The sequence below is a fragment of the Hippopotamus amphibius genome, chromosome 9 (assembly GCF_030028045.1).
Source record: "Hippopotamus amphibius kiboko isolate mHipAmp2 chromosome 9, mHipAmp2.hap2, whole genome shotgun sequence".
Lineage (NCBI taxonomy): Eukaryota > Metazoa > Chordata > Mammalia > Artiodactyla > Hippopotamidae > Hippopotamus > Hippopotamus amphibius.
This window is the reverse complement of record NC_080194.1, coordinates 133843084-133867862: the sequence shown is the minus strand read 5'-3', so window position 1 is coordinate 133867862 and position 24779 is coordinate 133843084. Positions and strand designations below refer to the sequence as shown.

The 24779-nt window shown below is 45.4% G+C and overlaps 1 protein-coding gene across 1 annotated transcript; it reads left to right on the top strand.

Moving 5' to 3' along the window:
* The first annotated feature begins 4270 nt into the window (after positions 1–4270).
* On the top strand, positions 4271–23509 carry LOC130829114 (group 10 secretory phospholipase A2-like). The gene is made up of 4 exons (XM_057695314.1): positions 4271–4352; positions 7606–7756; positions 9911–10017; positions 23367–23509. The coding sequence occupies exons 1-4, from the start codon at positions 4271–4273 to the stop codon at positions 23507–23509; spliced, it is 483 nt and encodes a 160-aa protein (XP_057551297.1).
* Positions 23510–24779: the final 1270 nt, after the last annotated feature.

The window sequence follows — 24779 nt, the reverse complement described above, 5'->3', positions numbered from 1 at the left end:
CACTTTGGAAATATGTCTATCCAGGTCTTCTGCCCATTTTAAAATCAGGGTGTTTGTTTTTTGATGTTGAGTCGTAAGAGCTGTTTACATATGTTGAATATCAACTCCTTATCAGTCATATAATTTGCAAATATTTTCTCCCATTCAGTAGACTGTCGTTTTGTTTTGTTGATGATTTCCTTTGCTGTGCAAAAGTTTTTAAGTTTAATTAGGTCCTATTTGCTTATTTTTGCTTTTATTTCCGTATTGTTCCTTATCGCTTTAGGAGACAGATCCAAAAGAATATTTTTATGATTTATGTCAAAGAGTGTTCTGCCTATGTTTTCCTCTATGAGTTTTATGTTTCCAGTTTTACATTTAGGTATTTAATCCATGTTGAGTTTATTTTTGTATATGGTCTTAGAGAATGCTCTAATTTCATTCCTTTACAGGTATCCAGTTTCCCCTAGCACCATTTATTAAAGAGACTGTCTTTTCTCCATTGCATATTCTTGCTTCCTTCATTGTAGATTAGTTGACCATAAGTACATGGGTTTATTTCTGGGATCTCTATTCTGTTCCATTGATCTATGTGTCTGTTTTTGTGCTAGTATCATACTGTTTTGATTACTGTAGCTTTGAAGCATAGTCTGAAGTCAGAAGCATAATTTCTTCAGCTCTGTTCTTTCTCAAGATTGTTTTGGCTATTCAGGGTTTGTACAATATTACTTATATGTGGAATCTAAAAAATACAACAAACTGGTGAATATAACGAAAAACAAACAGACTCACAGATATGGAGAACAAACTGGTGGTTACCAGTGGGGAGAGGTAAGTGGGGGGAGGGGCAATATAGGGGTAGGGGATTAAGAGGTACAAACTATTATGTTTAAAATAAGCTACAAGGATATATTGTATAACATGGAGAATATAGCCAATATTAAAATATTAACTATAAAGTGTAACTTTTAAAATTGTGAATCACTATATTGTACATCTGTAATTTACATAATATTGTACATTAACTATACTTCAATTAAAAAATGCACTGTTTCTGATGAAAACATATTAAAATTGTAAGGCTGTACCCTATTTATTCCCCTATTGATAGGCATTTATGTTGTGTCCATTACTTTGCTTTTATAAAAGTGTTAAATGGATAGCCTTGCACATATGCCATTTCATTTTTTTGCCAGTATATTTTGCGATAGATTCTTAGAGTGGGATTCCTGAATGAAGAGGTAAATGCGTATTTTTAATCTATACTCATTAAACAGCAACTCCCCAATTCTCCTTCCCTGCAGCCCCTGGTAACCACAGGGATACACAGTTTTCCAAAAACCACAAACCATAAACCCCAAACTAATGGGTATCTTTATCCTTATGTCTGTGTCTCTGAGTTTTCAGAATAACAAGATAAATTTTCAATAGACAAGCTTTCTTGAATTAAAGTGTATTAATCTGATTTTGTTTTAATTTTAATTTTTTCTCTGAATCACAAAAGTTTAGGGTTCTCATAGAAATTTGGAAAATAAAGATACAAAGATAAAAATAAGAATTGTGAAAAAAAAAAAAAAAGTACTCATGCAATTCCACCAGCAGAGGATAACCAGTAACCATTTTGATATGTTTCATTCATTTTTCCAATTTTTTCTTCTTCACTCTTCTGCTTGTTCCAGAGAGAGCCCCACATAAGCACATGTAGTGCGTATATGCATATAGATATGTTTAGATATGGCTCTCTCTCTGTTATATAATCTGTAATTATAAAGGCAGGACTACACTGTAAATTTCTGCTTTTTATTTATTTATTGGCTGCATTGGGTCTTCGTTGCTGCACACAGGCTTTCTCTAGTTGCTGTGAGTGGGGGCTACTCTTCGTTGTGGTGTGCAGGCTCCTCATCGTAGTGGCTTCTCTTTTTTTGGAGCATGGGTCCTAGGCGCATGGGCTTCAATAGTTGCAGCACATGGGCTCAATAGTTGTGACTCACGGGCTCTAGAGCACAGGCTCAATAGTTGTGGCGCTTGGGCTTAGTTGCTCTGTGGCATGTGGAATTTTCCCAGGGCAGGGCTCGAACCCATGTCCCCTGCATTGGCAGGCGGACTCTTTACCACTGCACCGCCGAGGAAGTCCAGTTTCTGCTTTTTAAAGTATTTTAAGTGACCATTAAATATTCTTCAAAAATACTCTATACCAGAATGAGTGCATATTCTACCATATGAAAATCTTATCATTTAACTACCTTTTAAGTGTTGTATATTTAGGTTGTTTCTAGGTTTTTGCTCTTGTTAAGGACCAACTGTGTGTATAAATCTTGTCTGAGGAATTTATTTTCTTAGAGCTATTCCTAGAAATGGGTTGCTGGGTTAGAGAGTGTGCTGGTCTGTATCAGGATTCACTGTTTTATTATTTGTGGTCTCAAAAGCTGGAGCATGTGCACAGATTCACATGCTCCCCTGTATGTATAGAGTTATTTTATCTTCTAACCATAGAAGAGCACCCACGTCCATCATCTAGAAGAAATCATTTTACTCTCCACACATTTGTAGCAACCTTTTATCAATAGACCAGGATGAAACCTGAAGATGTAGTTAGACTGAGACCAACACTAGGGCACAGTTAACTGATATGCTTCTCTCACCCTTAGGAAGTGAGGTGATTTGACTCCATTCACATTGTGTCATATCCCCTCATCTCTCAGCACATTCAACGGAGGCACCTCTGGACCAGACTTATAATTTAGGTTATTTTAAATATGTTCATTGAGGAGAGAATAGGTCATTAGTATATCTGGTGATGGTCTCAATGCTCTAATTATTTAACATAATTGGGAAAAAATTATTCTGCATAAATGAGCTTTGCAGATGATTGAGGATAACCAGTGAAAGCAGTGGAGTTTGGGGCACAAAAGTTCCAACATTGACAACAGATTTCCTGACTTCTTAATTATAATGGACCTATCAGTATAAATTAGTTTTCCTGCATGCCTAGTGATTGGGAAACTCCTTGAAAGCAAAAGTCTTTCTCCCTACATTTATGTGGGTATTCTACCCCGTTGCCCAGGGAGACCTTCAGAAGAAAGAAAATGTTTTTCACCCCATGTTTTGGAGAGTCTGAAACCCATAATCTGTTTGGACAAGCCTTAATCGGACACCTGTTGTGCGCCAGGCTGGCCGGTGCTGGGCGACCGAGAGACCTAGGCCTTGCCTTGAGGAGCTCATTCCTGTGGGGAGAGAGTGACCTCAGAGTGTGGCACATGGATGCCCTCAGGTTTTCATAGAAGGAGGCAGACAGGGGTTTGGCACCACGTGGAGATGAATTTGAATCTGGGCTCCCCGACGTCTTGGTTCTTAGCTTCTCTAAGCCTCAGTTTCTTCCCGTGAAAATGGGGACACCAGGGGTCCAAGGTTGTGACAAGATCACGCACCCAATGCCCTTAGCACACTGTGGCAGGTGGGGTGTGATGTCACCTTAGCTGCCAGTATCTTTAGGAGGGCTTGGCAGGGGGGACGGGGGAGGTCTAGGGTTCCACTCTGAGAATTAGTTATGACTAATCCGGTAGGGCTAGCACCAGGGACAAAGGGGAACAGCTATATGCCACGACTGTCATCTCTTTTTGATACTAAGCACCTACTGTGTACCTCTTCCCGGCCCCACGAGGTCCCTTGGAAGCCTTATTGCCCCCAACCAGATGAAGAGCCTGAGGAGGGGAGGGACCGAGGTGGGCGGCATGAACAGACACAGCTGCAGCCTCGCCCCCTTTCCCACCGTGGTCTTTTACCAGAACTCACTCTGCGACCTGGAGCAAGTCTTTGCTCCGCTCAGCTTCCGACTGTGGTGGTGGTTGGGAGTGGGTAGTGGGTTACAGAGAGCTGGTTTCAGGGGTATCAGGGACGCCAAGCTTCCCACGTGTAAAGTTTTAAAGTGCGTTCCAGTCCCTCCCCCTCCCCCAAGTCTATTCCCGTCGGACGCCCAGGTAGGCGGCCCGGCCCGCAGGTCATAATAATATCAACAGAGTACCTTGCATGTACTCCGGCACCCGACCTGTGCTAAACGCCTTTCCTCAGTCGTTCTCCACAATCCCTGATCCGAGATACCCCGGGGCCGGCTTCTCCCTGAGGGCCCCGCGCCCATCCCGGCGCCGCCCCACATGCCTCCGGGCAGGCTGCGCCCCGGCCCGCGGGAAAGTGAGACCTGGGGGGCGGGGCCGCGCGGGCGTCGAGGAGGGGATTTAGCCGGGCTCGGTGACCACACCGGCCCGCCAGACCGCCCCACGCTTGCCACCATCCGATGGGTCCGCTGCCTTTGTGCCTGCCAGTAGGGCTGTTCCTGCTGCTTCTGCTGCTGGAACCCGGACTCGGGCTCAGCGCAGGTGAGTGAGGGATGGGCCCCCTCCGAGGACCCAGGAGTTGCTGGGACGCCTCCCGCCCTCCCCAGGGTCCCAGGAGCCCTACAGCCCCCAGCCCTCCTTTCTGTGGTCCATCCACACGTGGCTTTCCAGCTTCCCGGGAGCCCTAGCCCCTATCCTCCCCAAAAGCCCCTACTCATTTACTGCCTCCAGGGACCCAGAACTAGCTCAGTCCCTCCCCAGGGGCTCAGTATCCTCCTCCAAACCCTCTCCACTCGCTGTCACCCTCTGCAGTGCCCAGACCTCCCCATCCACCTGGCCTGGGGGCCTGTGAACTGACCCTTCACTCCATCTGTCCCTGGGGTCTGCAGTAGGACCACCAGGGGGACACTGGAGGATGGAAAGAGCAGGGGAAGAAGGGGCCCAGTCCTACCTGGGGTCAGGGAAGGATGCGATGTCATCTTCTCACCCATCCCTGGATGTCACCCTTGCAAAGTTCCCCTCCCATATTACCCACAGGGAAATATGCGGACACCGCAAGCACGAGACACACAGGCACAGAACACCCCCAGCCTCACCTGGGCACTCAGGTGTTGGGCTCACCGACAGGCTCACAGACACAGGCAGACACCCCAAGGGGAACACACACACAAACACACACTCAGGGATACCGAGACAGCGCCATATGGACATACACACACAGAGAAGCACACACACACAAATGCACACACACGCACACCTTCAGGCCCATAGGAAGCCCAGACAGCCTTGGCACTCCCAGCAGAGGCTGTCGTGGGCAGACAGAGCAAACAGCCCCAAGAATGACCTGCCCCACCTAAGCTGGCACGCAGGGAGTGTTTGCCGTGGTTACAAACCCAGTGCTGGGCATCCGCCCATGCCTGGGTTCTCCCTAGGGCTGAGCCCAGGACACTGAGATGCCGGACTGAGGGTCAGGTCAGGGTGGGGGGACCTCTGGGGACAGTTTTGAGGTGTGGCTTTGGAACCAGGGTCCCGTCAGATGTGCTTATTTTTATTTTCAAGATTTTATTTATTTTATTTTATTTTATTTTAAGTTTTGGCCACGCCACGTGGCATGTGGGATGTTAGTTCCCGAACCAGGAATCCAACCCCCTGCAGTGGCAGCGCAGAGTCAGGGAAGTTGCCAGATGTGCTTCGACTGGGAGTGTTCCCTGGGGCTTAGTGGATCCAGGGGGTCAAGCGAGCTTTTCTGCAAACCCACCGCATGCCAGGGGATCTGGAGCTGTCTGTGGCAGAGATCTGTCCAGGCTGGAGGGTCCCTGCCATGAGCAGACAGTGGCACAGTGTGACAAGGGCCCCTGTGGTCACATGGGGGCAAGGCAGATTCTAGAAGGGGGTGATGAGTGAGCTGGGTGAGGATGGGGTGAGAGCATTTGGAGTGCGGGGTGTATGTGATGGGCAGTTTAACTGGAGGAACAGGAAATGATGAGTGGGGTCTACGTGGGGGGCATTGAGAGAAAGCACTGGGGTGGGGGGGTGGGGGGGTGGGAGGGTCAGCTCTTGCAGGGCCTCTGGTCAGTGAGGACCCTGAGCTTCACCTGGAGGGGGTTGGGAGCCTAGGGAGGTTTCGGGCAGAGGTGTGGGCAGCTGGGTGCGTCACTCAGCGAGTCCTGTAAGAGCCAGGATGAAGGCAAAGCTCTTAATGCTAAACTTGTTTTTACATTTTGCTTCTATTTAACTGACCTCCATTCCCCTGCACGAATATGCTCCTTTTCCCACTGAGAAAAAAACAAAATTGAGGGAATTTCCTGGCTGTCCAGTGGTTAAGACTCTGAGTTTCCACCGCTGGGGGCCCAGGTTTGATCCCTGGTCAAGGAACTAAGATCCCGTAAGCCATATGGCATAGCCAAAAGAAAAAAAGAAAAAAAATGGAATTGAATTGAACTTTGGCCTGGACTCTTCCAAATAGTCAGCATGATAAATTCTTGTTCTAGGTAAAAAGATGTGAAAGAGACATGATGATTAAAGGCAATGCAAAAATCCCCCCTGGATCCTCAGTCCTGGAGCAGTGGGTGGAGAGCTGGCCCCCAGGTTTCTGCTCAGCAGCTCGCCAGTGCCGAGACGTGGATGGGTCCTTCTGCCTCTCGTAGCCTAAGTCTCTCCACCTGTAAATGGGAGAATAGCTGCCCATGAGACAAGGAGGTCAACAACAGATGTTGCCTGTAAATTGGGGAGCACCGTGCCTGGTGCAAGGCAAGGTCCAAGTGATAGCATCTTCTGACTGGGGCTCTGGTTGTGGTTTTTGACCGAACGCCAGAGTGGACTCATGGCCCTCACCAGGAGGAGTCCCTCTGGGATTCTGTGATGCCTGGGTCCCAGCGGGTTTGGAGGTCTCTTACCCGGAGCAGTGGACCCCTTGATGCCCCTCCGCTGTGTCACCCTGGCAGGCCTCCCTCCTCTGCTGCTATTGGGCGAGGAGGAAGGAGCACTGGATTGGGAGTCAGCAGACCCCAATCAGGTCAGGTTCTTGTGGGCCGTGTGACCGTAGGGTTGTCCTTCCCACCTGGGCCTCCTCTTTCCCCCAGGTGAGATGCTGGGGTTCCAGGCGCACACTCTGTACTGCTGTGTGTCACGGCCACGTGAGGGATCCAGAAAAATGGCTGGCTTGTGGCTGCAGGGCCTCCCTGTGTGGGAGGAAGCTGTGCCTGGGCAGTGAAGATAAGAGGGGATGCAAAGAGCTGTGAGCCAGAGCCTGGAAGGCAGTGGTGGGGGGTGAGGGAGACCCAGGGACAGGGAAACCCCTGCAGAGGAGCCCGTCTTGATGGCAGGGACCCTGTTCAGCTCATCTCTGAAGTCCAGAGCCCAGCACGGGCAAGTGGACGGACATTTGATGCACAACTTGCAATCTGACTGTGTCTGGAGTTGACAAGGGCAAAAGATAGGGAATCAGGGAATTCCAGGAAGAGGGACCAGCCTGTGCAAAGGCCCAGAGGCGTGAGTGTTTTCAGATGCTGTGGTTCTGTGACCTGTTTTCTCCTTCCTGGCTGCCTTGGAGATATTGACGATAATAGTTAGAGCTTATTGTGTGCCTGGTGCTTTACATGCCTGATCTCACTGCATTCTAGGGAATGATGGTTTACAGATGATGAAACCAAGGCACAGAGAGGTTGAGTTGTCCAAGGTCACACGGCTAGGAAGAAGGAGCAGCAGGATTCAAACCGAGATAGTCCTCCAGGCCCAGGGCCAGGGCAGCCCCAACCTGCAGCCTCTCACCTTTGTCTCCCTCCACCCACTGCAGCTTCCCAGAGGTCACACGTGCACCGACGTGGAATCGTTGAGTTGGCAGGGACTGTAAATTGTGTTGGCACCCGCAATGCCATGGCCTACGTGAGGTACGGCTGCTACTGTGGCTTGGGTGGCCATGGCCTGCCCAGGGACGACATTGACTGGTGAGTGTATGCGGGGGCCAGAAGGTCCCACCCCCTGGGGTCGTTAAGGAAATATGACCTATGACGAAATACCCCAAACGGAGGTTGGGGCTGGGGCTAGGAAGATCCCAGCATGTGGTGCTACTTGCAGGCAGAGGGCCTCCTGGGTAACATGGCCAATGAGGCCAAACTGTGGTGCCAGCTGCCCCCCAGTCTGGCCATAGGTGATTTTTTTTTTTTAAAGAACTTTTATTGAGATACAATTGACATACAATAAACTGCATGTATTTAAAGTGTACACTTTGATATATTTTTTCTTATTAATAATGTATATATGGCAATCCCAATCTCCCAATTCATCCCACCCCAACCCCCCCGCCCCCCCCCCCCACCGCTTTCCCCACTTGGTGTCCATATGTTTGTTCTCTACACCTGTGTCTCTATTTCTGCCTTGCAAACCGGTTGATCTGTTCCATTTTTCTAGATTCCGCACATATGCGTTAATATACCACATTTGTTTTTCTCTTTCTGATTTACTTCACTCTGTATGACAGTCTCTAGGTCCATCCATGTCTCTACAAATGTCCCAATTTTGTTCCTTTTTATGGCTGAGTAATATTCCATTGTATGTATGTATAGGGTGATTATTTTAGTTGAAAAAAAAATTACACATCATTGATCAGACATTATGCACGAAAACTGTTTTGAGTCCTCACAGAACCCCATTTCAGAGATGAGGGAAGTCAGGCACAGAGAGATCAACTTGTCTGGAGCCACATACAGAGTGAGGGGTGGGGCCTGGGATTTAAACCCAGGCAGCCTGGCTGGATTCACGCCCCTGATCACTGCCCTCTGTGTAAGAAGGGCCTGTCCTGTGCGAGGCTGTGGGCTTAGATCTGGCCAGGACTGCCTATCATTTGCCCTCGGGGCCACGGCCAAGGCTATCGGTAGAGGCCGGTATGATGGTGATCCTCGTTTTACAGATGAGGCCCCTAAGGTTTAAAGAGACACAGCCACTCACCCACTTCCACTTAGTGCTGGCGGGTAGTGTGGTGGTCAATGTGACTGTCTCTTCTGGAGCTCGGAGGATGTAGCTGTCACTGACAGGTCTTTATCCAGACTTGTGCCTTGGAGACTCCTGCCCGCGCCCTGCCCTCCCTCCTATACTCTGGTTGTCTGGCTCCTGACATCTTTCCAGGTACAGCCCAGGCCTCACCTGCTCTAGGAAGGCTTCCCTGGAGCCCAGCTGGGCCTGGCACTTCTCTGGCTCTCAAAAGCCCTTCTCCGTACCCCACATCCCAGCATGTCTCACCACGCACATGGCATCTGGCGGCTTCTCTGCCTCTCCCACCAGAATGGGGGCTCCTTGAGGACAGAGTGGAATCTGGCTGAGGTCTCCCTGCCAGACCCCACTAAGCCCTCAGCACAGAGTGGGGCTGATGGCTGGATGGAAGCAAGAGCAGAGGATGATTGCACGATAGGCAGGTTTACAGACTGATGGGTATCGCTCAGGGAATTCGTCTTTTATTGTTATTATTATTACTATTGTTACTGAGGTCCTCTTATGTGGCAGGCTGGGGTGGGCTGTGGGGAACAGAACAGAAATGGCTGCACCCTCACAGAGAGATCTGGTCAGGGAAGACAGCTGTTAATCAGTCTTCTCCCTAATTATGGTCTCATTATAAACTTGCCCTGAGGGAAGGAATCGGGCTTTATGAGAGGGTGTGACTAGGAGATGATCAGAGCCTGGAGAGTTGTGGGGTCTGGCTAGCATCCTGGGGGTGGGGGCTGGTGCTTGGGCTGAGACCTAGAGCAGGAAGAGTGGGCAGGAAGTTCTCCCAGGCATGGGACAGAGTGTGGGCAAAGTCAGGCGGCTGGGAGGGCGTGGCTTACTCCAGGAACAGAGAAGCCACCAGAGTGGCTGGAGCTCAGAGACTTGGAGAGTGAGGCAGGCAGGGACCAGTCTCGAGCGTGGCCACGGGATGGAGGCAGCGCAGGACACACTGGGGTCAGTGGAATTATTTCCCAGGATGGGGATTCTCAGGGACATAGCCTGGACCAGAAGATGCTGTCCCCCTGTGGGTCCTCACTCACCCGTAGTCCTGCACAGGAGGGTGGCCAAGAGTGCATCCCTGCCTTCACCCACCCACCAGTCTGCTTGTCTGCCATTCACAGGTGCTGTCATTCCCACGACTGTTGCTACAAACGTGCCAAGGAAGCTGGCTGCAGTCCCAAGATAGAGGGCTACTCCTGGAAGTGTGTCGATCAGCTTATCGAGTGTGGTGAGTTCCCAGCATCCAACCTGGTAGCAACCGCTGGCTGGAGCATAGAGGAGCTTCCACGTATAGGCAGGGCCCATCTCTCCTAACTACCCGTCTCCACCATGCCCTATTGTCTGCCTGGCATTGAGGCCAAGTGTTAATTACTATAGTTCATTTCTCCTGTGCTGTTGATTTTGTTATGGAAAAGGAATATTTCTATTAAACCCAGGAAAACAGATGGAAGGTCAAAAGGCTGAATGCTTGAAGAAAAATGGGAGTGGTGAGCCCATTTATTTGTTGAAGTGAGGAGTACACTTGCGTCTGATGTATCCCCTTTGCTTCGCTCGTTAGCACTGTCTGCCACAGGGGACATCTGAATTTGCAGACCCTGGCCTGTGGTCAACAGCTTAGTGCTTGATTCAGGCTTTGTGACGTTGCCAAGCCCTGATCTCTCAGGAACTCTGTTTCCTCATTGGTAAACTGGGGGCAGGAATCAAGCTGGCCTATTGTGAGGATGAAGCAACTGTCTCACGGTGCTTCCTGCCTAGTAGTTGTCATTAAATGTCTGATGAAGAAATGACCCAACACAGAACCTCCGGTGAAGATGACCGGGCACTGTTTCACCAAGCACAGGATCTGGGGAAGGATGAGAAGATAGTTCTGAGTAACCCTGAACCCCCCGCCCCCAAGGGAAAGTGATTTCTCTTACAATTTTCTTCTAATGCTTCTAATTTTGTGAAATTAGGAGAAAGTCTCAGTTCAGTCTTATGTTAGCTAAAGCATTCCTGGGGCACTTGCTGACCCTTTTTAACTGAGAGAGTAGGTTTTTGGCTTATAACATTATTCAAAAACTGTTCTAGTACTAAATTTAATTCTGGCTTAAAAGAATTCTTCATTATCTATCTATCTATCTATCTGTCTATCTATCATCTCTATCTACAAGGGTGAGTCAAAACTTACCCGCACTCTGGCTGTAGAATTTATAGACATTTTAATATAACTATCTATCTATCTATCTATCTATCTATCTATCTATCTATCTATCTATCATCTATATCTATCTATCTATCCATCTATCTATCTACCTATAGCTATCTATTGTCTATCTATCTATCTATCTATCTATCTATCTATCTATCTATCTATCTTTCTATTAGCTATCTATTGTCTGTCTGTCTATCTATCTATCTATCTATCTATCTATCTATCTATCTATCTATCATCTATCATCTCTATCTACAAGGGTGAGTCAAAACTTACCCACACTCTGGCTGTAGAATTTATAGACATTTTAATATAACTATCTATCATCTATCCATCTATCCATCTATCTATCTATCTATCTATCTATATCTATCTATCCATCTATATCTATCTATCCATCTATCTACCTATAGCTATCTATTGTCTGTCTATATCTATCTATCTATCTATCTATCTATCTATCTATCTATCTATCTATCTACAAGGGTGAGTCAAAACTTACCCGCACTCTGGCTGTAGAATTTACAGGCATTTTTTTTTTTCCTGCCCCATTTCTATCATTTTATTTTATTATTTTTATTATTTTTTTGGGGGTACACCAAGTTCAATCATCTGTTTTTATACACATATCCCCGTATTCCCTCCCTTCCTTGACTCCCCCCCCTCGAGTCCCCCCCACTCTCCCTGCCCCAGTCCTCTAAGGCATCTTCCATCCTCGAGTTGGACTTCCTTTGTTATACAACTTCCCACTGACTATCTATTTTACAGTTGATAGTATATATATGTCTGTGCTACTCTCTCGCTTCGTCTCAGTTTCCCCTTCACCCCCCGCCCCCCTCCCATACCTCGAGTTCTCCAGTCCATTCTCTGTATCTGCGTCCTTGTTCTTGTCACTGAGTTCATCAGTACCATTTTTAGATTCCGTATATGTGAGTTAGCATACAATATTTGTCCTTCTCTTTCTGACTTACTTCACTCTGTATGACAGATTGTAGTTCTATCCACCTCATTACATATAGCTCCATCTCATCCCTTTTTATAGCTGAGTAATATTCCATTGTGTATATATGCCACATCTTCTTCATCCATTCATTTGTTGATGGGCATTTCGGTTGCTTCCATGTCCTGGCTATTGTAAATAGTGCTGCAGTAAACATTATGGTACAAGTTTCTTTTGGGATTATGGTTTTCTTTGGGTATATGCCCAGGAGTGGGATTACTGGATCATATGGTAGTTCTATTTGTAGTTTTTTAAGGAACCTCCAAATTGTTTTCCATAGTGGCTGTACCAACTTACAGTCCCACCAACAGTGCAGGAGAGTTCCCTTTTCTCCACACCCTCTCCAGCATTTGTTGTTTCCAGATTTTGTGATGATGGCCATTCTGATCGGTGTGAGGTGATACCTCATTGTGGCTTTGACTTGCATTTCTCTGATGATGAGTGATGTTGAGCATCTTTTCATGTGTTTGTTGGCCATCTGTATGTCTTCTTTGGAGAAATGTCTATTTAGGTCTTCTGCCCATTTGTGGATTGGGTTATTTGCTTTTTTGGTATTAAGCTTCATGAGCTGCTTGCATATTTTGGAGGTTAATCCTTTGTCCGTTGTTTCATAGGCAATTATTTTTTCCCATCCTGAGGGTTGCCTTTTAGTCTTGTTTATGGTTTCTTTCGCTGTGCAAAAGCTTTTAAGTTTCATGAGGTCCCATTTGTTTATTCTTGATTTTATTTCCATGATTCTAGGAGGTGGGTCAAAAAGGATGTTGCTTTGATGTATGTCATAGAGTGTTCTGCCTATGTTTTCCTCTAGGAGTTTTATAGTGTGTGGCCTTACATGTAGGTCTTTAATCCATTTGGAGTTTATTTTTGTGTATGGTGTTAGAACAGGCATTTTAATATAACTATCTAGCTAGCTAGCTAGCTAGCTATTAGCTATCTACTGTCTGTCTATCTATCTATCTATCTATCTATCTATCTATCTATCTATCTATCTATCATCTATTTGCTCACCTTTAACCACAACCAGAGTGTATTTAATGAAGATAATTGTAACATAATCTGATATCACTTACATTTCACATGACCAGCCACTTCTAAAGCTGAAAGAAAAGTGAAACTGTGGTTTAAAATATTGGGTCCCTTGGGGCAACCTTACTGGTTTTTAAAACAAAGCAATGAGAAAGGGAGGTGTTTGTTTTTAAGATTACCTTCTGATGGATGGTATTTTCTATTTTGAGTTTCTTTTCAAATAAATTAGAAAGCTGAATCAAGGGAAAAAAGAGGAAGTGAGGAGTAGTACAGGCATAATGTAGGTAAGGCTGGAATTTGGGCAGTGAGCCTCCAAGTTATCTGAGGAGCTAGAAATGAAAACTGCAGACAAGTGGTTCCATAACTTTTTTTTTTTAAATTATTTATTTATTTATTTATTTATTTTATTTTTGGCTGCGTTGAGTCTTTGTTGCTACATATGGGCTTTCTGTAGTTGCAGCGAGCAGGGGCTACTCTTCGTTGCAGTGCGCTGGTTTCTCATTGCAGTGGCTTCTCTTGTTGTGGAGCATGGGCTCTAGGTGAGTGGGCTTCAGTATTGTGGAGCATAGGTTCAGTAGCTGTGGCACACAGGCTTAGCTGCTCCGAGACATGTGGGATCTTCCTGGCCCAGGGATCGAACCCGTGTCCCTTGCATTGGCAGACGGATTCTTAACCGCTGCGCCACCAGTGGTTTTTCTTTTACTTTCAATTGAGAATAAGCGTAACATAAAATTAACCATTTTAAAGTGTACACTTCAGTGACATTTAATACATTCACAATGTCCTCCAACCACCACCTCTATCTAGTTCCAAAACATTGTCATCCACATCCCTCCCAAAAAATTCCTGTCCCCATGAAGCACTCAGCCTCCATCCCCCCTCCCTCCGGCACCTGGCAACCACCAATTTGCTTTCCATCTCTATGGATTTACCTATTCTATATATTTCACATAAATGAAATCATATGATACGTGGCCTTTCGTGTCTGGCTTCTTTCACTTAGCATCATGTTTTCAAGGTTCATCCATGGCTGAGTAATATTCCATTATCGGTAGGTACCACGTTGTGTTTATCCGTTCATCCATTGGTGGACTTTGGGTTGTTTGCATCTTTTCACTACTGGGAATAGACTGCTGTGAACATTTGTGAACAAGTATTTGTTTGAACACCTGTCTCTGGGGCATATACCCAGGAGTGGAATTGTTGGGTCTCATCTGGTAATTCTATGTTTTACTTTTTGAGGAACCACCAAACTTTTCTACAGATGCTGCAGTATTTTACATTCTCATTAGCAATATATAGGGGATCCAATTTCTCCATAGTCTTGCCAACATTTGCTATTTTTCTTCTCTTTTTTTTTAATTAGCAGAGGTGATTAGTGTATCTCATTGTGGTTTTGATACACTAATGACTAATGATGTTGAGTATCTTTTCATGTGCTTGTTGGCCATTTTTATATCTTTTTGGAGAAATGTCTATTCAAGTCTTCTGCTCATTTTTAATTGAGTTGTCTTTTCGTTGTTGAATTGTAAGAGTTCTTTATTCTGGATACTGGTCTCTATCATATATGTGATTTGGTATCTATATGTTTGTTCTCTACATCTGTGTCTCTGTTTCTGCCTTGCAAACCAGTTGATTTGTACCATTTTTCTATAGTCCACATATATGTGTTAATATATGATATTTGCTTTTCTCTTTCTGACTCACTTCACTCTGTATGACAGTCTCTAGATCCATCCATGTCTCTACAAATGTCCCAGTTTCATTCCTTTTTACAGCAGAATAATATTCCAGTGTATATATGTACCACATCTTTTTTATACATTCATGTGTTGACGGACATTTAGGTTGCTTCCATGTCCTGGCTATTGTAAATAGTGCTGCAATGAACATTGGAGTGCACATGTCTTTTTGAATTATGGTGTTCTCTGGGTATATGCCCAGGAGTGGGATTGCTGGGTCATATGGTAGTTCTGTTCTTAGTTTTGCAAGGAACCTCTATACTGTTCTCCACAATGGCTGTATCAATTTACATTCCCACCAACAGTGCAAGAACACACCCTCTCCAGCATTTACTGTTTGTCGATTTTCTGATGATGCCCATTCTAACTGGTGTGAGGTGATACCTCATTGTCGTTTTGACTTGCATTTCTCTAAGAATTAGTGATGTTGAGCAGCTTTTCATGTGCATTTTGGCCATCTGTATGTCTTCTTTGGAGAAATGTCTATTTAGGTCTTCTGTCCATTTTTTGATTGGATTGTTTGTTTTTTTGATATTGAGCTGCATGAACTGTTTATATATTTTGGAGATTAATCCGTTGTCTGTTGATTCGTTTGCAAATATTTTCTCCCATTCTGAGGGTTGTCTTTTTGTCTTGCTTATAGTTTCCTTTGCTGTGCAGAAGCTTTGAAGTTTCATTAGGTCCCACTTATTTATTTTTATTTTTATTTCCATTACTCTAGGGGGTGGATCAAAAGAGATCTCGCTGTGATTTATATCGAGGAGTGTTCTTCCTATGTTTTCCTCTAGGAGTTTTATAGTGTCTGGCCTTACATTTAGGTCTTTAATCCATTTTGAGTTTATTTTTGTGTATGGTGTTAGGGAGTGTTCTAATTTCATTCTTTTACATGTAGCTGTCCAGTTTTCCCAGTATCACTTATTGAAGAGGCTGCCTTTTCTCCATTGTATATCCTTGCCTCCTTTGTCATAGATTAGCTGACCATAGTTTATCTCTAGGCTTTCTATCCTGTTCTATTGATCTATATTTTCTGTTTTTGTGCCAGTACCATACTGTCTTGATCACTGTAGCCTTGTAGTATAGTTTGAAGTCAGGAAGCCTGATTCCACAAACTCCATCTTTTCTTCTCAAGATTGCTTTGGCTATTCGGGGTCTTTTGCATTTCCATACAAACCGTAAAATTTCTTGTTCTAGTTCTGTGAAAAATGCCATTGGTAATTTGATAGGGATTGCATTGAATCTGTAAATTGCTTTGGGTAGTATAGTCATTTCACAATGTTGATTCTTCCAACATTGTGCGCCTGTTCCTTTACCTGGAAGATGAATGTTGCAAAAATGAAGAAAGGTTTATAATGTGATAACCAAATCGGATGGAAGTTGTTACTTTCTTCCCTCCCCTCTTCTTATCTGAACTTCTGTCTGACCCCCACTACCTCCATCTGAGAGAACTGAGGATCTGGTGTGATTCTCCATGAAAACCGCAGCTTCTGCAGGCTTGGTCTCCTCTGGAGGGAAGGAGGCTATCCTAAGGGTTACGTAGAAGGATGTTCTTAGATATGCACGGATTATCAGCTGTATCTTCTGAGTCTGAATTAAGAGTTGGCATAGAGCAAAACTGAATTAATATGGAGACATAACATCAAGGACTGAAAATGCCCCAGACATCACCTCATCCAACCCTCTCACTTAAAGTTGGGGAAAATGAAGTCCAGGAAAAGAAGTGACTTGTTTAACATGGTGGTGATAAGCCCACTTCTGGTCATATTCCCTGTCCCCAAACTGCCTGCTTCCACTGTGGGCAGAGAGAAGTGGGCCTTGAATGGAAAATGTGTTAAAGACCTTTCTCTTCTTCCTCCAACCTGCATATTCTGCTTGCCCTTAACCATGTAAAAATGATGTCATTGGCATGTCAGCTGGTAGAGTCTGTGAGTGTTTACAGAACTGCCCTCCCTGAACCAAACAAAGAGAACCAAAATATCTATTATGCATTTTTTGGCTAAAAATATTCTCTTATTCTGTTTGGAGATATTCTGGACATAGTTGTTTGCTTAATTACAGGTGTGGCCCATTTTCCATTTATGGGCCTGACAAATATATTTTTAAAAAATGTTAAGCATATAATAATATTTACTGGCAGGCCTTTATTTTAAACTTAACCCTTGGGAGCTAGGTTTCCTCTTCAGTTTTTATTATTCTTGAATAATACGACGCTGTTGAGCTCCTGGGGCCGTGGAGCAGTGAGACCAAGCCTTGCTTTTGAAAGACTCTTTCTTGCTCAGGGAAAAGGGTGGGAGTACAAAGGAGGCATTGGCATTGGGTCAGTTCTGTGGCCTTGGACAAGTTGCTAAATCCCTCTGAGCCTCACTTTCTTCATCTGTAAAATGGGAATAATAAAACTCTGGTGCTGGGTTTGTACAAGAATCGGAAACAATGTATGGCTTTTCTGTATTCTCCCAAAAATTATTATTGAGAATCTACTCTGTGCCAGGCTCCCTGCTAGGTTTGGGGCAAAACAGAAGCAAGGCTCTGTTGTCTAAAAAGTGGAGAGTAGGAAATAGTGTCCGTGCCAATTGCCTTTATAAGTGCTGTGTCAGAAAAGAAAGCAGTGAAATATTATACGAACTACAACGCAGATGAACCTTGAAAACATGATGCTCAGTAAAAGAAGCCAGACACAAAAGGTCACACATTGTACGATTCCATGTATACGAAATGCCTAGACTAGGCAAATCCACAGAGACAGAAAGCATGTTAGTGGTTGCCAGGGACTCCGGAGATGGGGACTAGGGAGCAACTTAATAAATACGAGGTTTATTTTGGGGTGATAAAAATGGTTTGGAATTAGATAGAGGTGACAGTTGCAGAACACTATGAATAAACTAAATGCCCTGACTTGCGCACTTTATTTTAAGTTTTTATTTATTTTATTTTTTTGCTGCATTGGGTCGTCATTGCTGCACACGGACTTTCTCTAGTTGCAGAGACTGGGGGCTACTCTTTGTTGTGGTCCACGGGCTTCTCATTGCGGTGGCTTATCTTCTTGAGGAGCACGGGCTCTAGGCATGTGGGCTTCAGTAGTTGTAGCACGTGGGCTCAGTGGTTGTGGTTCGTGGGCTCTGGAGCGCAGGCTCAGTAGTTGTGGCGCATGGGCTTAGGTGCTCCATGGCATGTTGGATCTTCCCAGACCAGGGCTCGAACCCGTGTCCCCTGCACTGGCAGGAGGATTCTTAACCACTATGCCACCAGGGAAGTCTCTGCACTTTAAAATGGTAAATTTTGTTATGAGAATTTTGCCTCAGTAAAAATGTGTCCTCACCCTAGAATGTTCAGGGGTCAGAGGTCTCACTGACCAGATGCCACTGAAGCAGAGACTTGGGGAATGAAGGAGCCGTGGGAAGAGGTGGTGGGAACAGCCAGTGCAAAGACTCTGAGGTAGGGATGAATGCCTGGGTGGTTTGAGGAGCACAAGGAGGAAGGTGAGGCTGGAGCAGAGTCACACGGGGAGAGAGGAGTAGGTGATGTGGTTAGAATGATGAGGGCTAGATCCCCCGGGGCGTTGCAGGCTTTCCTCTGAGAGAGATGGAGAACCGGGGAGGGTTTGGGGCACAGGAGGGACATGATCTGATCTGCACTTTAACTGAACTGCATTTTGCATGGAACATATGCTGGAGGGAGCAAAGGTAGAAGCCAGGCACGTGTGTGAGGCTGTCCCAGAGATTTGGCTGAGAGGCGGCTTGGCAGGTGGCGGCCGTGGAGGTGGTGGAAGGGAGGCTCCTAGACTTGCCTGGCTGGAAGGTGGACCTGGGGGACTTGCTCATAGATGGGGGAGGGAAGGGAACTGGCTCGAGTGTTTGTGCCAGTCACCCCGTCCTTAGACAGCTGTCCTCCAGCCAGCTCTGTGGAAACAGTGCAGCCCTGGAGCTTCAATGGCTCTTTCCTCAGAAGTGCCTACCCCACCAGGTCACATTGCTCCCAGGGTGCGTGTGTCTCTGCCTTGCAGTGGCCCATGGAAATTTTACAGGCAGAAGGGCTGGCTCCTGCACCAGCTGGTTCATTTGCCAATTTTTACATATATTTTTATCTGTCTCTGTCCAGCCATCCATCTATCTGTCCATCCATTCATCCACATGATTTTTCTGATTCAAACCTAATCCATCTTCGTTGTGAAAAATTAAAACATTCCAGAAGTATTGTAATGTAGGAAGTTACGCTCCATCCACCAGAGTTAACTAGCTTCTGGTAAGTTTGGCATCTTTTCCTCCAGATTTACGTGTGTGTAAACAAACAAACAATAACAAAAATCAGATCACACTGTGTATGTTTTATTATTGTTTTCACTTAATATAGTGTCTTGGACAGCTTGGAACATCTAGGTCAGCCTCATTCTTTTTTTTTTTAAATATATTTATTTATTCATTTATTGGCTGTGTTGCGTCTTCGTTGTTGTATGGGGGCTTTCTATAGTTGCCGTGAGCAGGGGCTACTCTTCGTTGCGGTGCACGGGCTTCTCATTGCAGTGGCTTCTCTTGTTATGGAGCACAGGCTCTAGGCTCACGGGCTTCAGTAGTTGCAGCATGTGGGCTCAGTAGTTGCGGCTTGTGAGCTCTAGAGCACAGGCTCAGTAGTTGTGGTACACGGGCTTAGCTGCTCCGCAGCATGTGGGATCTTCCTGGCCCAGGGCTCGAACCCGTGTCCCCTGCATTGGCAGGTGGATTCTTAACCACTGCACCACCAGGGAAGTCCTGAGGTCAGCCTCATTCTTTTAAAGTCGGACAATCACCTACGGCAGAGTGTCTCCATCTTGACACTGTGGGCATTTGGGGCTGGAAAGTTCTCCGGTGTAGAGGCTGTCCTGGGCATTGTAGATGTTTAGCAGAGTCCCTGGTCTCTACCAACCAAGTGCCAGTAGCAATCCCGCACCCACCACAGGTGACAACCTAAGATGTCTCCAGACACTGCCAAATTGTGGGGGCCGCAACTGAGAATGGCCAGTCTGTGACACGAATGTGCTTTATTTTGCAGAGACCACGGCTGTTCATAAGTCTTTGTGCACTTGCGAGAGGGTTTTGTAGCATGGAGTCCTAGAATTGTTGGGTCAAATGGTGTAGCCCTTAGAATTTACATGTAGAAGGGGCTAGCGGGCAGCCTGAAAGGGGATTAGAGGGTTTGTCCTAGAAGGGTATTTACTCCGCAAGAGTATTTTAAAAATGTAAATTGTGTTTATTGTAGAGGCTGGGGAGGGGCTAAAGGGAGACCTGGTAAAGATTAGGTAGGAGGAAGGCCACCAAAGCCCCCACAAGCCACCTCCTTTTGGCACTGTCACTGAGTGGTATAGATATTTTAAGTCTAACAAATAACGTAAACTAAACTTTGAAATAGCTGCCCTTCAAATTTGGCTAACTGAGATCGCTTTTTCCACAATGAAAGCACCGTATGGCTCAAAGTAGAAAAGTTTCAAATTACAAAATGTAAAAGTTTTGTGGGAAAGAAAACTCCCATTGACACTATCCAGACCTCCATTTGATTAATCTTCTGGTGGCGGTGGTGGTGTTGTTTTGTCTTTTTTGAGTGCATAATACATAAAAACTATAGCAGTGTGTTTTGTACCCCTTGTTTTCCTCTTAAGTATAAGCTGTTTTCCATGTCATTAAAATTCTTTTAAAAGAATAGATATATGGTATATGTATAACTAAGTCATTTTGCTGTACAATATAAAATAAAAATTAAAAAAAAAACAACTCTATTAAACAATCCTCTGTTATAAACTTGAGTCCCCTGAGTTAACACCTATTCCCTTCCTGCAGACAAGCCAGGAGGCCTGGGGTTGGGTAGAGCACCCACGCCCCTTCTTGGATTTTTCTTCAGTAAGGTTGGTGGGCCAATGGCTCTGCCCTTAGAGGACTGGGCGAGATGGGGACCATAGAGCCAACCCTTTGCCTAGTGCCTGGCTCCACGTAACTGCACAGTTAACGCCGGCTTCCATTATCCTGACTTTTTCTGTTATCCATGTACTGAATTATAACCAAGGCAGTTTTTGTTTGTTTGTTTAAGTTTTTGTTTTGTTTTGTTTTTTCTCGGCCATGCTGTGTGGCTTGCAATCTTAGGTCCCAGAGCAGGGATCAAACCCAGGCTCTCTGCCTTGGGACCGAGGGGTCTTACTGGATCACCAGGAAAGTAAGTCCCTGGGAAGCTTAATAAATGAATTTAAGGGAGAAAGATTTTCCCTTTCCATCCCTTGTTAATTTTCCAGTTAGGCAAGGAGGAAGTATCAAGTGCCTGATGGTCTGACTGCTAGGGAGGGTATACCCTCTTACACTTGCTAATCTGCCTTTTTTTTTTTAACCAAGACACTCCACTTTGGGGTCTCACAGCTTTCAGGTGGGCAACAGCATTTAACTAGACTTTGATATTAGAACTTTATATTCACTGGTTTTTGTTGTTGTTGTTGCTTTGTTTTTTAGTCAGTTTCTTATATTTGTGGTATAAGATTTTGGTTTCCCATTTATGTCAGTGATAGAACTTATTTAATGCAATTTAATACCATTTAATATAATTAAAACATTATTTAATAATTGACTATTAATAACAAAGGGGATTTAAAGCGATCATCTTGAACCTGCCACGGGCCTGAGTTTGGGAAACCCTGTGTGCAGTCATGCAAATAAACACCTTTAATCAACTCAGCTCATTACAGGGCCAGAGGGTCCTGGGCCCTCTGCCTCCTGCTTGCCATCCCCTCACCACACCCCCGCTCATCACGCCAGCCCCTCCTGGTGCCATCAAGCTCTCCGAGTATTGCCTCAGAGAGAAGCTGATGAATCTTCTCTCATGCTTCACTTGCTAGGATCTCCAGGGAACTTGTGCATTTTAAGAGGAGATCTTTAAGGATCAGCTGGCAGCTTAAGGAGGTCAGCTGCAGCTCACACACACCTACTGTATGCCCTGCATTTTACTGACTCGGTCTCTTTTCATTCTCCCAACAGCCCTTACAAGCAGGTACTTTTAGTATCCTCATGTGGCCCCTGTGGAAACAGCCTAGGAAGGATGAAGTGATGTTTCCAAAGAAACTATATCCATGGCTGAGCTTGCTACCTTCAAAGCTCATGCTTCACTGCACCTCTGGAAGAAATCTGGAAAGATTTAATAGTGGGTCCCCCCCCCCCCCCATTTTGTGAATAATTAAAAGCCCACAGTCAAAGGCAGCTGACATATCCATAGCTGTTATACCTTCTAGATTAATAAGAAACAACTTGAAGATCACAAAATCTTTCCAACCCAAAGGAATGACTCTCTAGCAGCAGGACTCCCAAGGCAGAAGATTTATCTTTGCGTGGCAACCTTTGTGTCTCTGTATAAGGTAGGCCCAGGATGGAAGGGAGAGATGGAACATACAATTGTTACCTAAAACAAACTGTTTTCTTATACAGTATCATGTCATCTGCATATGATGACATTTTACCTCTTCTCTTCCAATTTGGGTACCTTTTATTTCTTTTTCTTGTCTGATTGCTATGGCTAGGACTTCCAATACTAAGTTGAACAGAAGTGGCAAGAGTGGGCATCCCTTTCTTGTTCCAGATTTTAGTCAAAAGTCTTTCAGCTTTTCACCGTTGAATATTATGTTGGCTGTGGGAACAAGCTGTTTTCTTTTCCTTTTTTTAAAAATAAATTTACTTATTTATTGGCTGTGTTGGGTCTTTGTTGCTGCATGCGGGCTTTCTCTAGTTGCAGAGAGTGGGGCTACTCTTTGTTGCAGTGCACAGGCTTCTCATTGCAGTGGCCTCTCCTGTTGCAGAGCACAGGCTCTAGGTGCTTGGCCTTCAGTAGTTGTGGCATGCGGGCTCAATAGTTACGGCTCGTGGGCTCTAGAGCGCAGGCTCAGTAGTTGTGGAGCACAGGCTTTGTTGCTCCGTGGCGTGTGGGATCTTCCCAGACCAGGGCTTGAACCCGTGTCCCCTGCATTGGCAGGCAGATTCTTAACCACTGTGCCACCAGGGAAGTCCCAAGCTGCTTTCTTGAAGGAGCATTTGAAAGAGATTTGGAGAGAAAAGGCAGAGAAATGCAGGTGGAACCAACATTGATGGAGTGCATGCCTAGGGCCAAGCCCCTGCTGCGCACTTTACATAGGCTTTCTCACCCATGCTTCCCAATAAACCTGAAAAGTGGATAGTGCCCCCATCTACTTGAGGACTTGGCTCAGAAAATTGAGGTAAGGTCACACAGCTAGGAACTAGCAGAGCAGGCATTCCAAAAAAACCAAACAAACAAAAACAAAAAAACAAAACCTGGATGGTTCGCAGGCACCTACCACTTAGCTACATGGATCCTCCAATGCAGTGGTGTGATACTGATGCAGAAGAGATACTAAAAGGGCATGTGGACTTTGGACTTCCTCTCTGAAAACACTTCCCCTGACAACTTCGATTTCCTTTTCTGTAAAATGGACCAAACATCACCTCCCTCCCCCGGGAGTTGTCATGATGAGGGAGATTACCTGGTAAGAGGTCAAAGTGTCACCCAGATGCAATTTATGCCCTTCCTGTCCCTAGCTTTACTGGCTTCCCTTGCGTTTAAGTCTCTGCAAGTCCCTGTTCTAACCTCAGTTTTCCCACTTCTTCCAGGACCAGCAGAGGACAAATGTCAAGAACTCATGTGCAGCTGTGACCGGGATTTTGCTTACTGTTTAGCCAATACTGTGTACAACTTAAAGTACCTCTTTTACCCCCGTTTCTTGTGTGGGAGGGGCTCACCCAAGTGTGACTGACTAGCTTGACTCGAAATGCTGTTTTTGCACTCCTTTTTGCTAATCAACAGCCGTATTCAGTTCTTTGCAGGAGGGAGCTGGGGCCAAATGTTAAAGCTGCAACCCTTGTGTTTCCTTTTATTCCTGTCCCAGAACTTGGGGCTGGAGCCAGTTTGGTCTCCAGCTTGATTAATGTCAAAAGTCCCATGCCTATTTTGTAAAACCACAACTGTATTTATGACTGTATTGGCTTTGGTACCATTTTTGAGGTTCTACCTTTATGAAAAGGGCTGAGCTTTGTCTTCTAACCTGCTCCTGATGCCAGGTAGTCAAAAGTGAGCAAACACCTGCCATGCGCCTGGCCTTGCTCTAGATTCTGGGCTGGGGCAATAAACAAAATGGGCACACAATGCCCAACCTTGTGAAGTTCAAGCCTAGTAGTTGTTAGCTCAAGAGTCTTCTTCCATATCCCACTCCAGCTTTAACAGTTAAAATTTATTTCCTCATTACAAAAGTAGTACCTACGCATTGCCAAAAAAAAAAAATCAAGAAATATATAAAGGAGAAAAAAAACCACTCCAATTCTCACAGTCCACAGTAACCACTTTTAGCATCACAGTGCACTGCCCATGTCTTGTCTATAATGTTTTAAAAATGTAGAGACTCTATACTGTATGATAGTCATAAGTTTTTTTCCATTTCTCCATGTCTTTAAAAAAAAATCTTTGGAAACTTCATTTCCATATGTATGAGATACATTTCCAGCTGTATTAGGTACCATTTTATAGACTGCTAGCTTTGGGACATTGGTGATACTTCCTATTCTTATCAACTACTGATGTGATGAGGCTGCTTGTGAATAAATCTTTGCCACCCTCTAACCTTTTTATTATTCCATAACTGAGATTTGCAGAAATGGAATTCTCACATTGAAGGGTCTGAATATGTTACACAGACACCCCATTTTGACACACCCAAGCCTGCTATGATGAGAGGGCCCAAGGGGTGGAGAGGCAGTCGGTGACCCTCGTTCTGATATGCCTGCTCCTCCTGCAGGCGCTAAGCAGGGAGCGCCCAGCCCAGCCTGTCTGCTCTGCGCCAAGTCTGCTCTGCGCTCCGCACCCCCAGAGCATTTGTGGGTATTATTCATCTTTGAAGCATGGTTTGGGGAGTGGGTGGGGACAGCATGGGGAGGCCAAGGGGTACAGGTGGGGAGCGCTGGACCGGGAGTCTGGCCTGGACCCAGCTCTACCAGTGCCACCCAGCCCCCATCTCTTCATCTAAAAATGAG

Excerpts from the sequence above, each read along its gene's own strand:
- LOC130829114 (XM_057695314.1), top strand. The coding sequence starts at position 4,271 with ATGGGTCCGCTGCCTTTGTGCCTGCCAGTAGGGCTGTTCCTGCTGCTT. Across the intron at positions 4,353-7,605 it reads CGGACTCGGGCTCAGCGCAG|CTTCCCAGAGGTCACACGTG; the intron begins GTGAGTGAGGGA and ends CACCCACTGCAG. Across the intron at positions 7,757-9,910 it reads CCCAGGGACGACATTGACTG|GTGCTGTCATTCCCACGACT; the intron begins GTGAGTGTATGC and ends TGCCATTCACAG.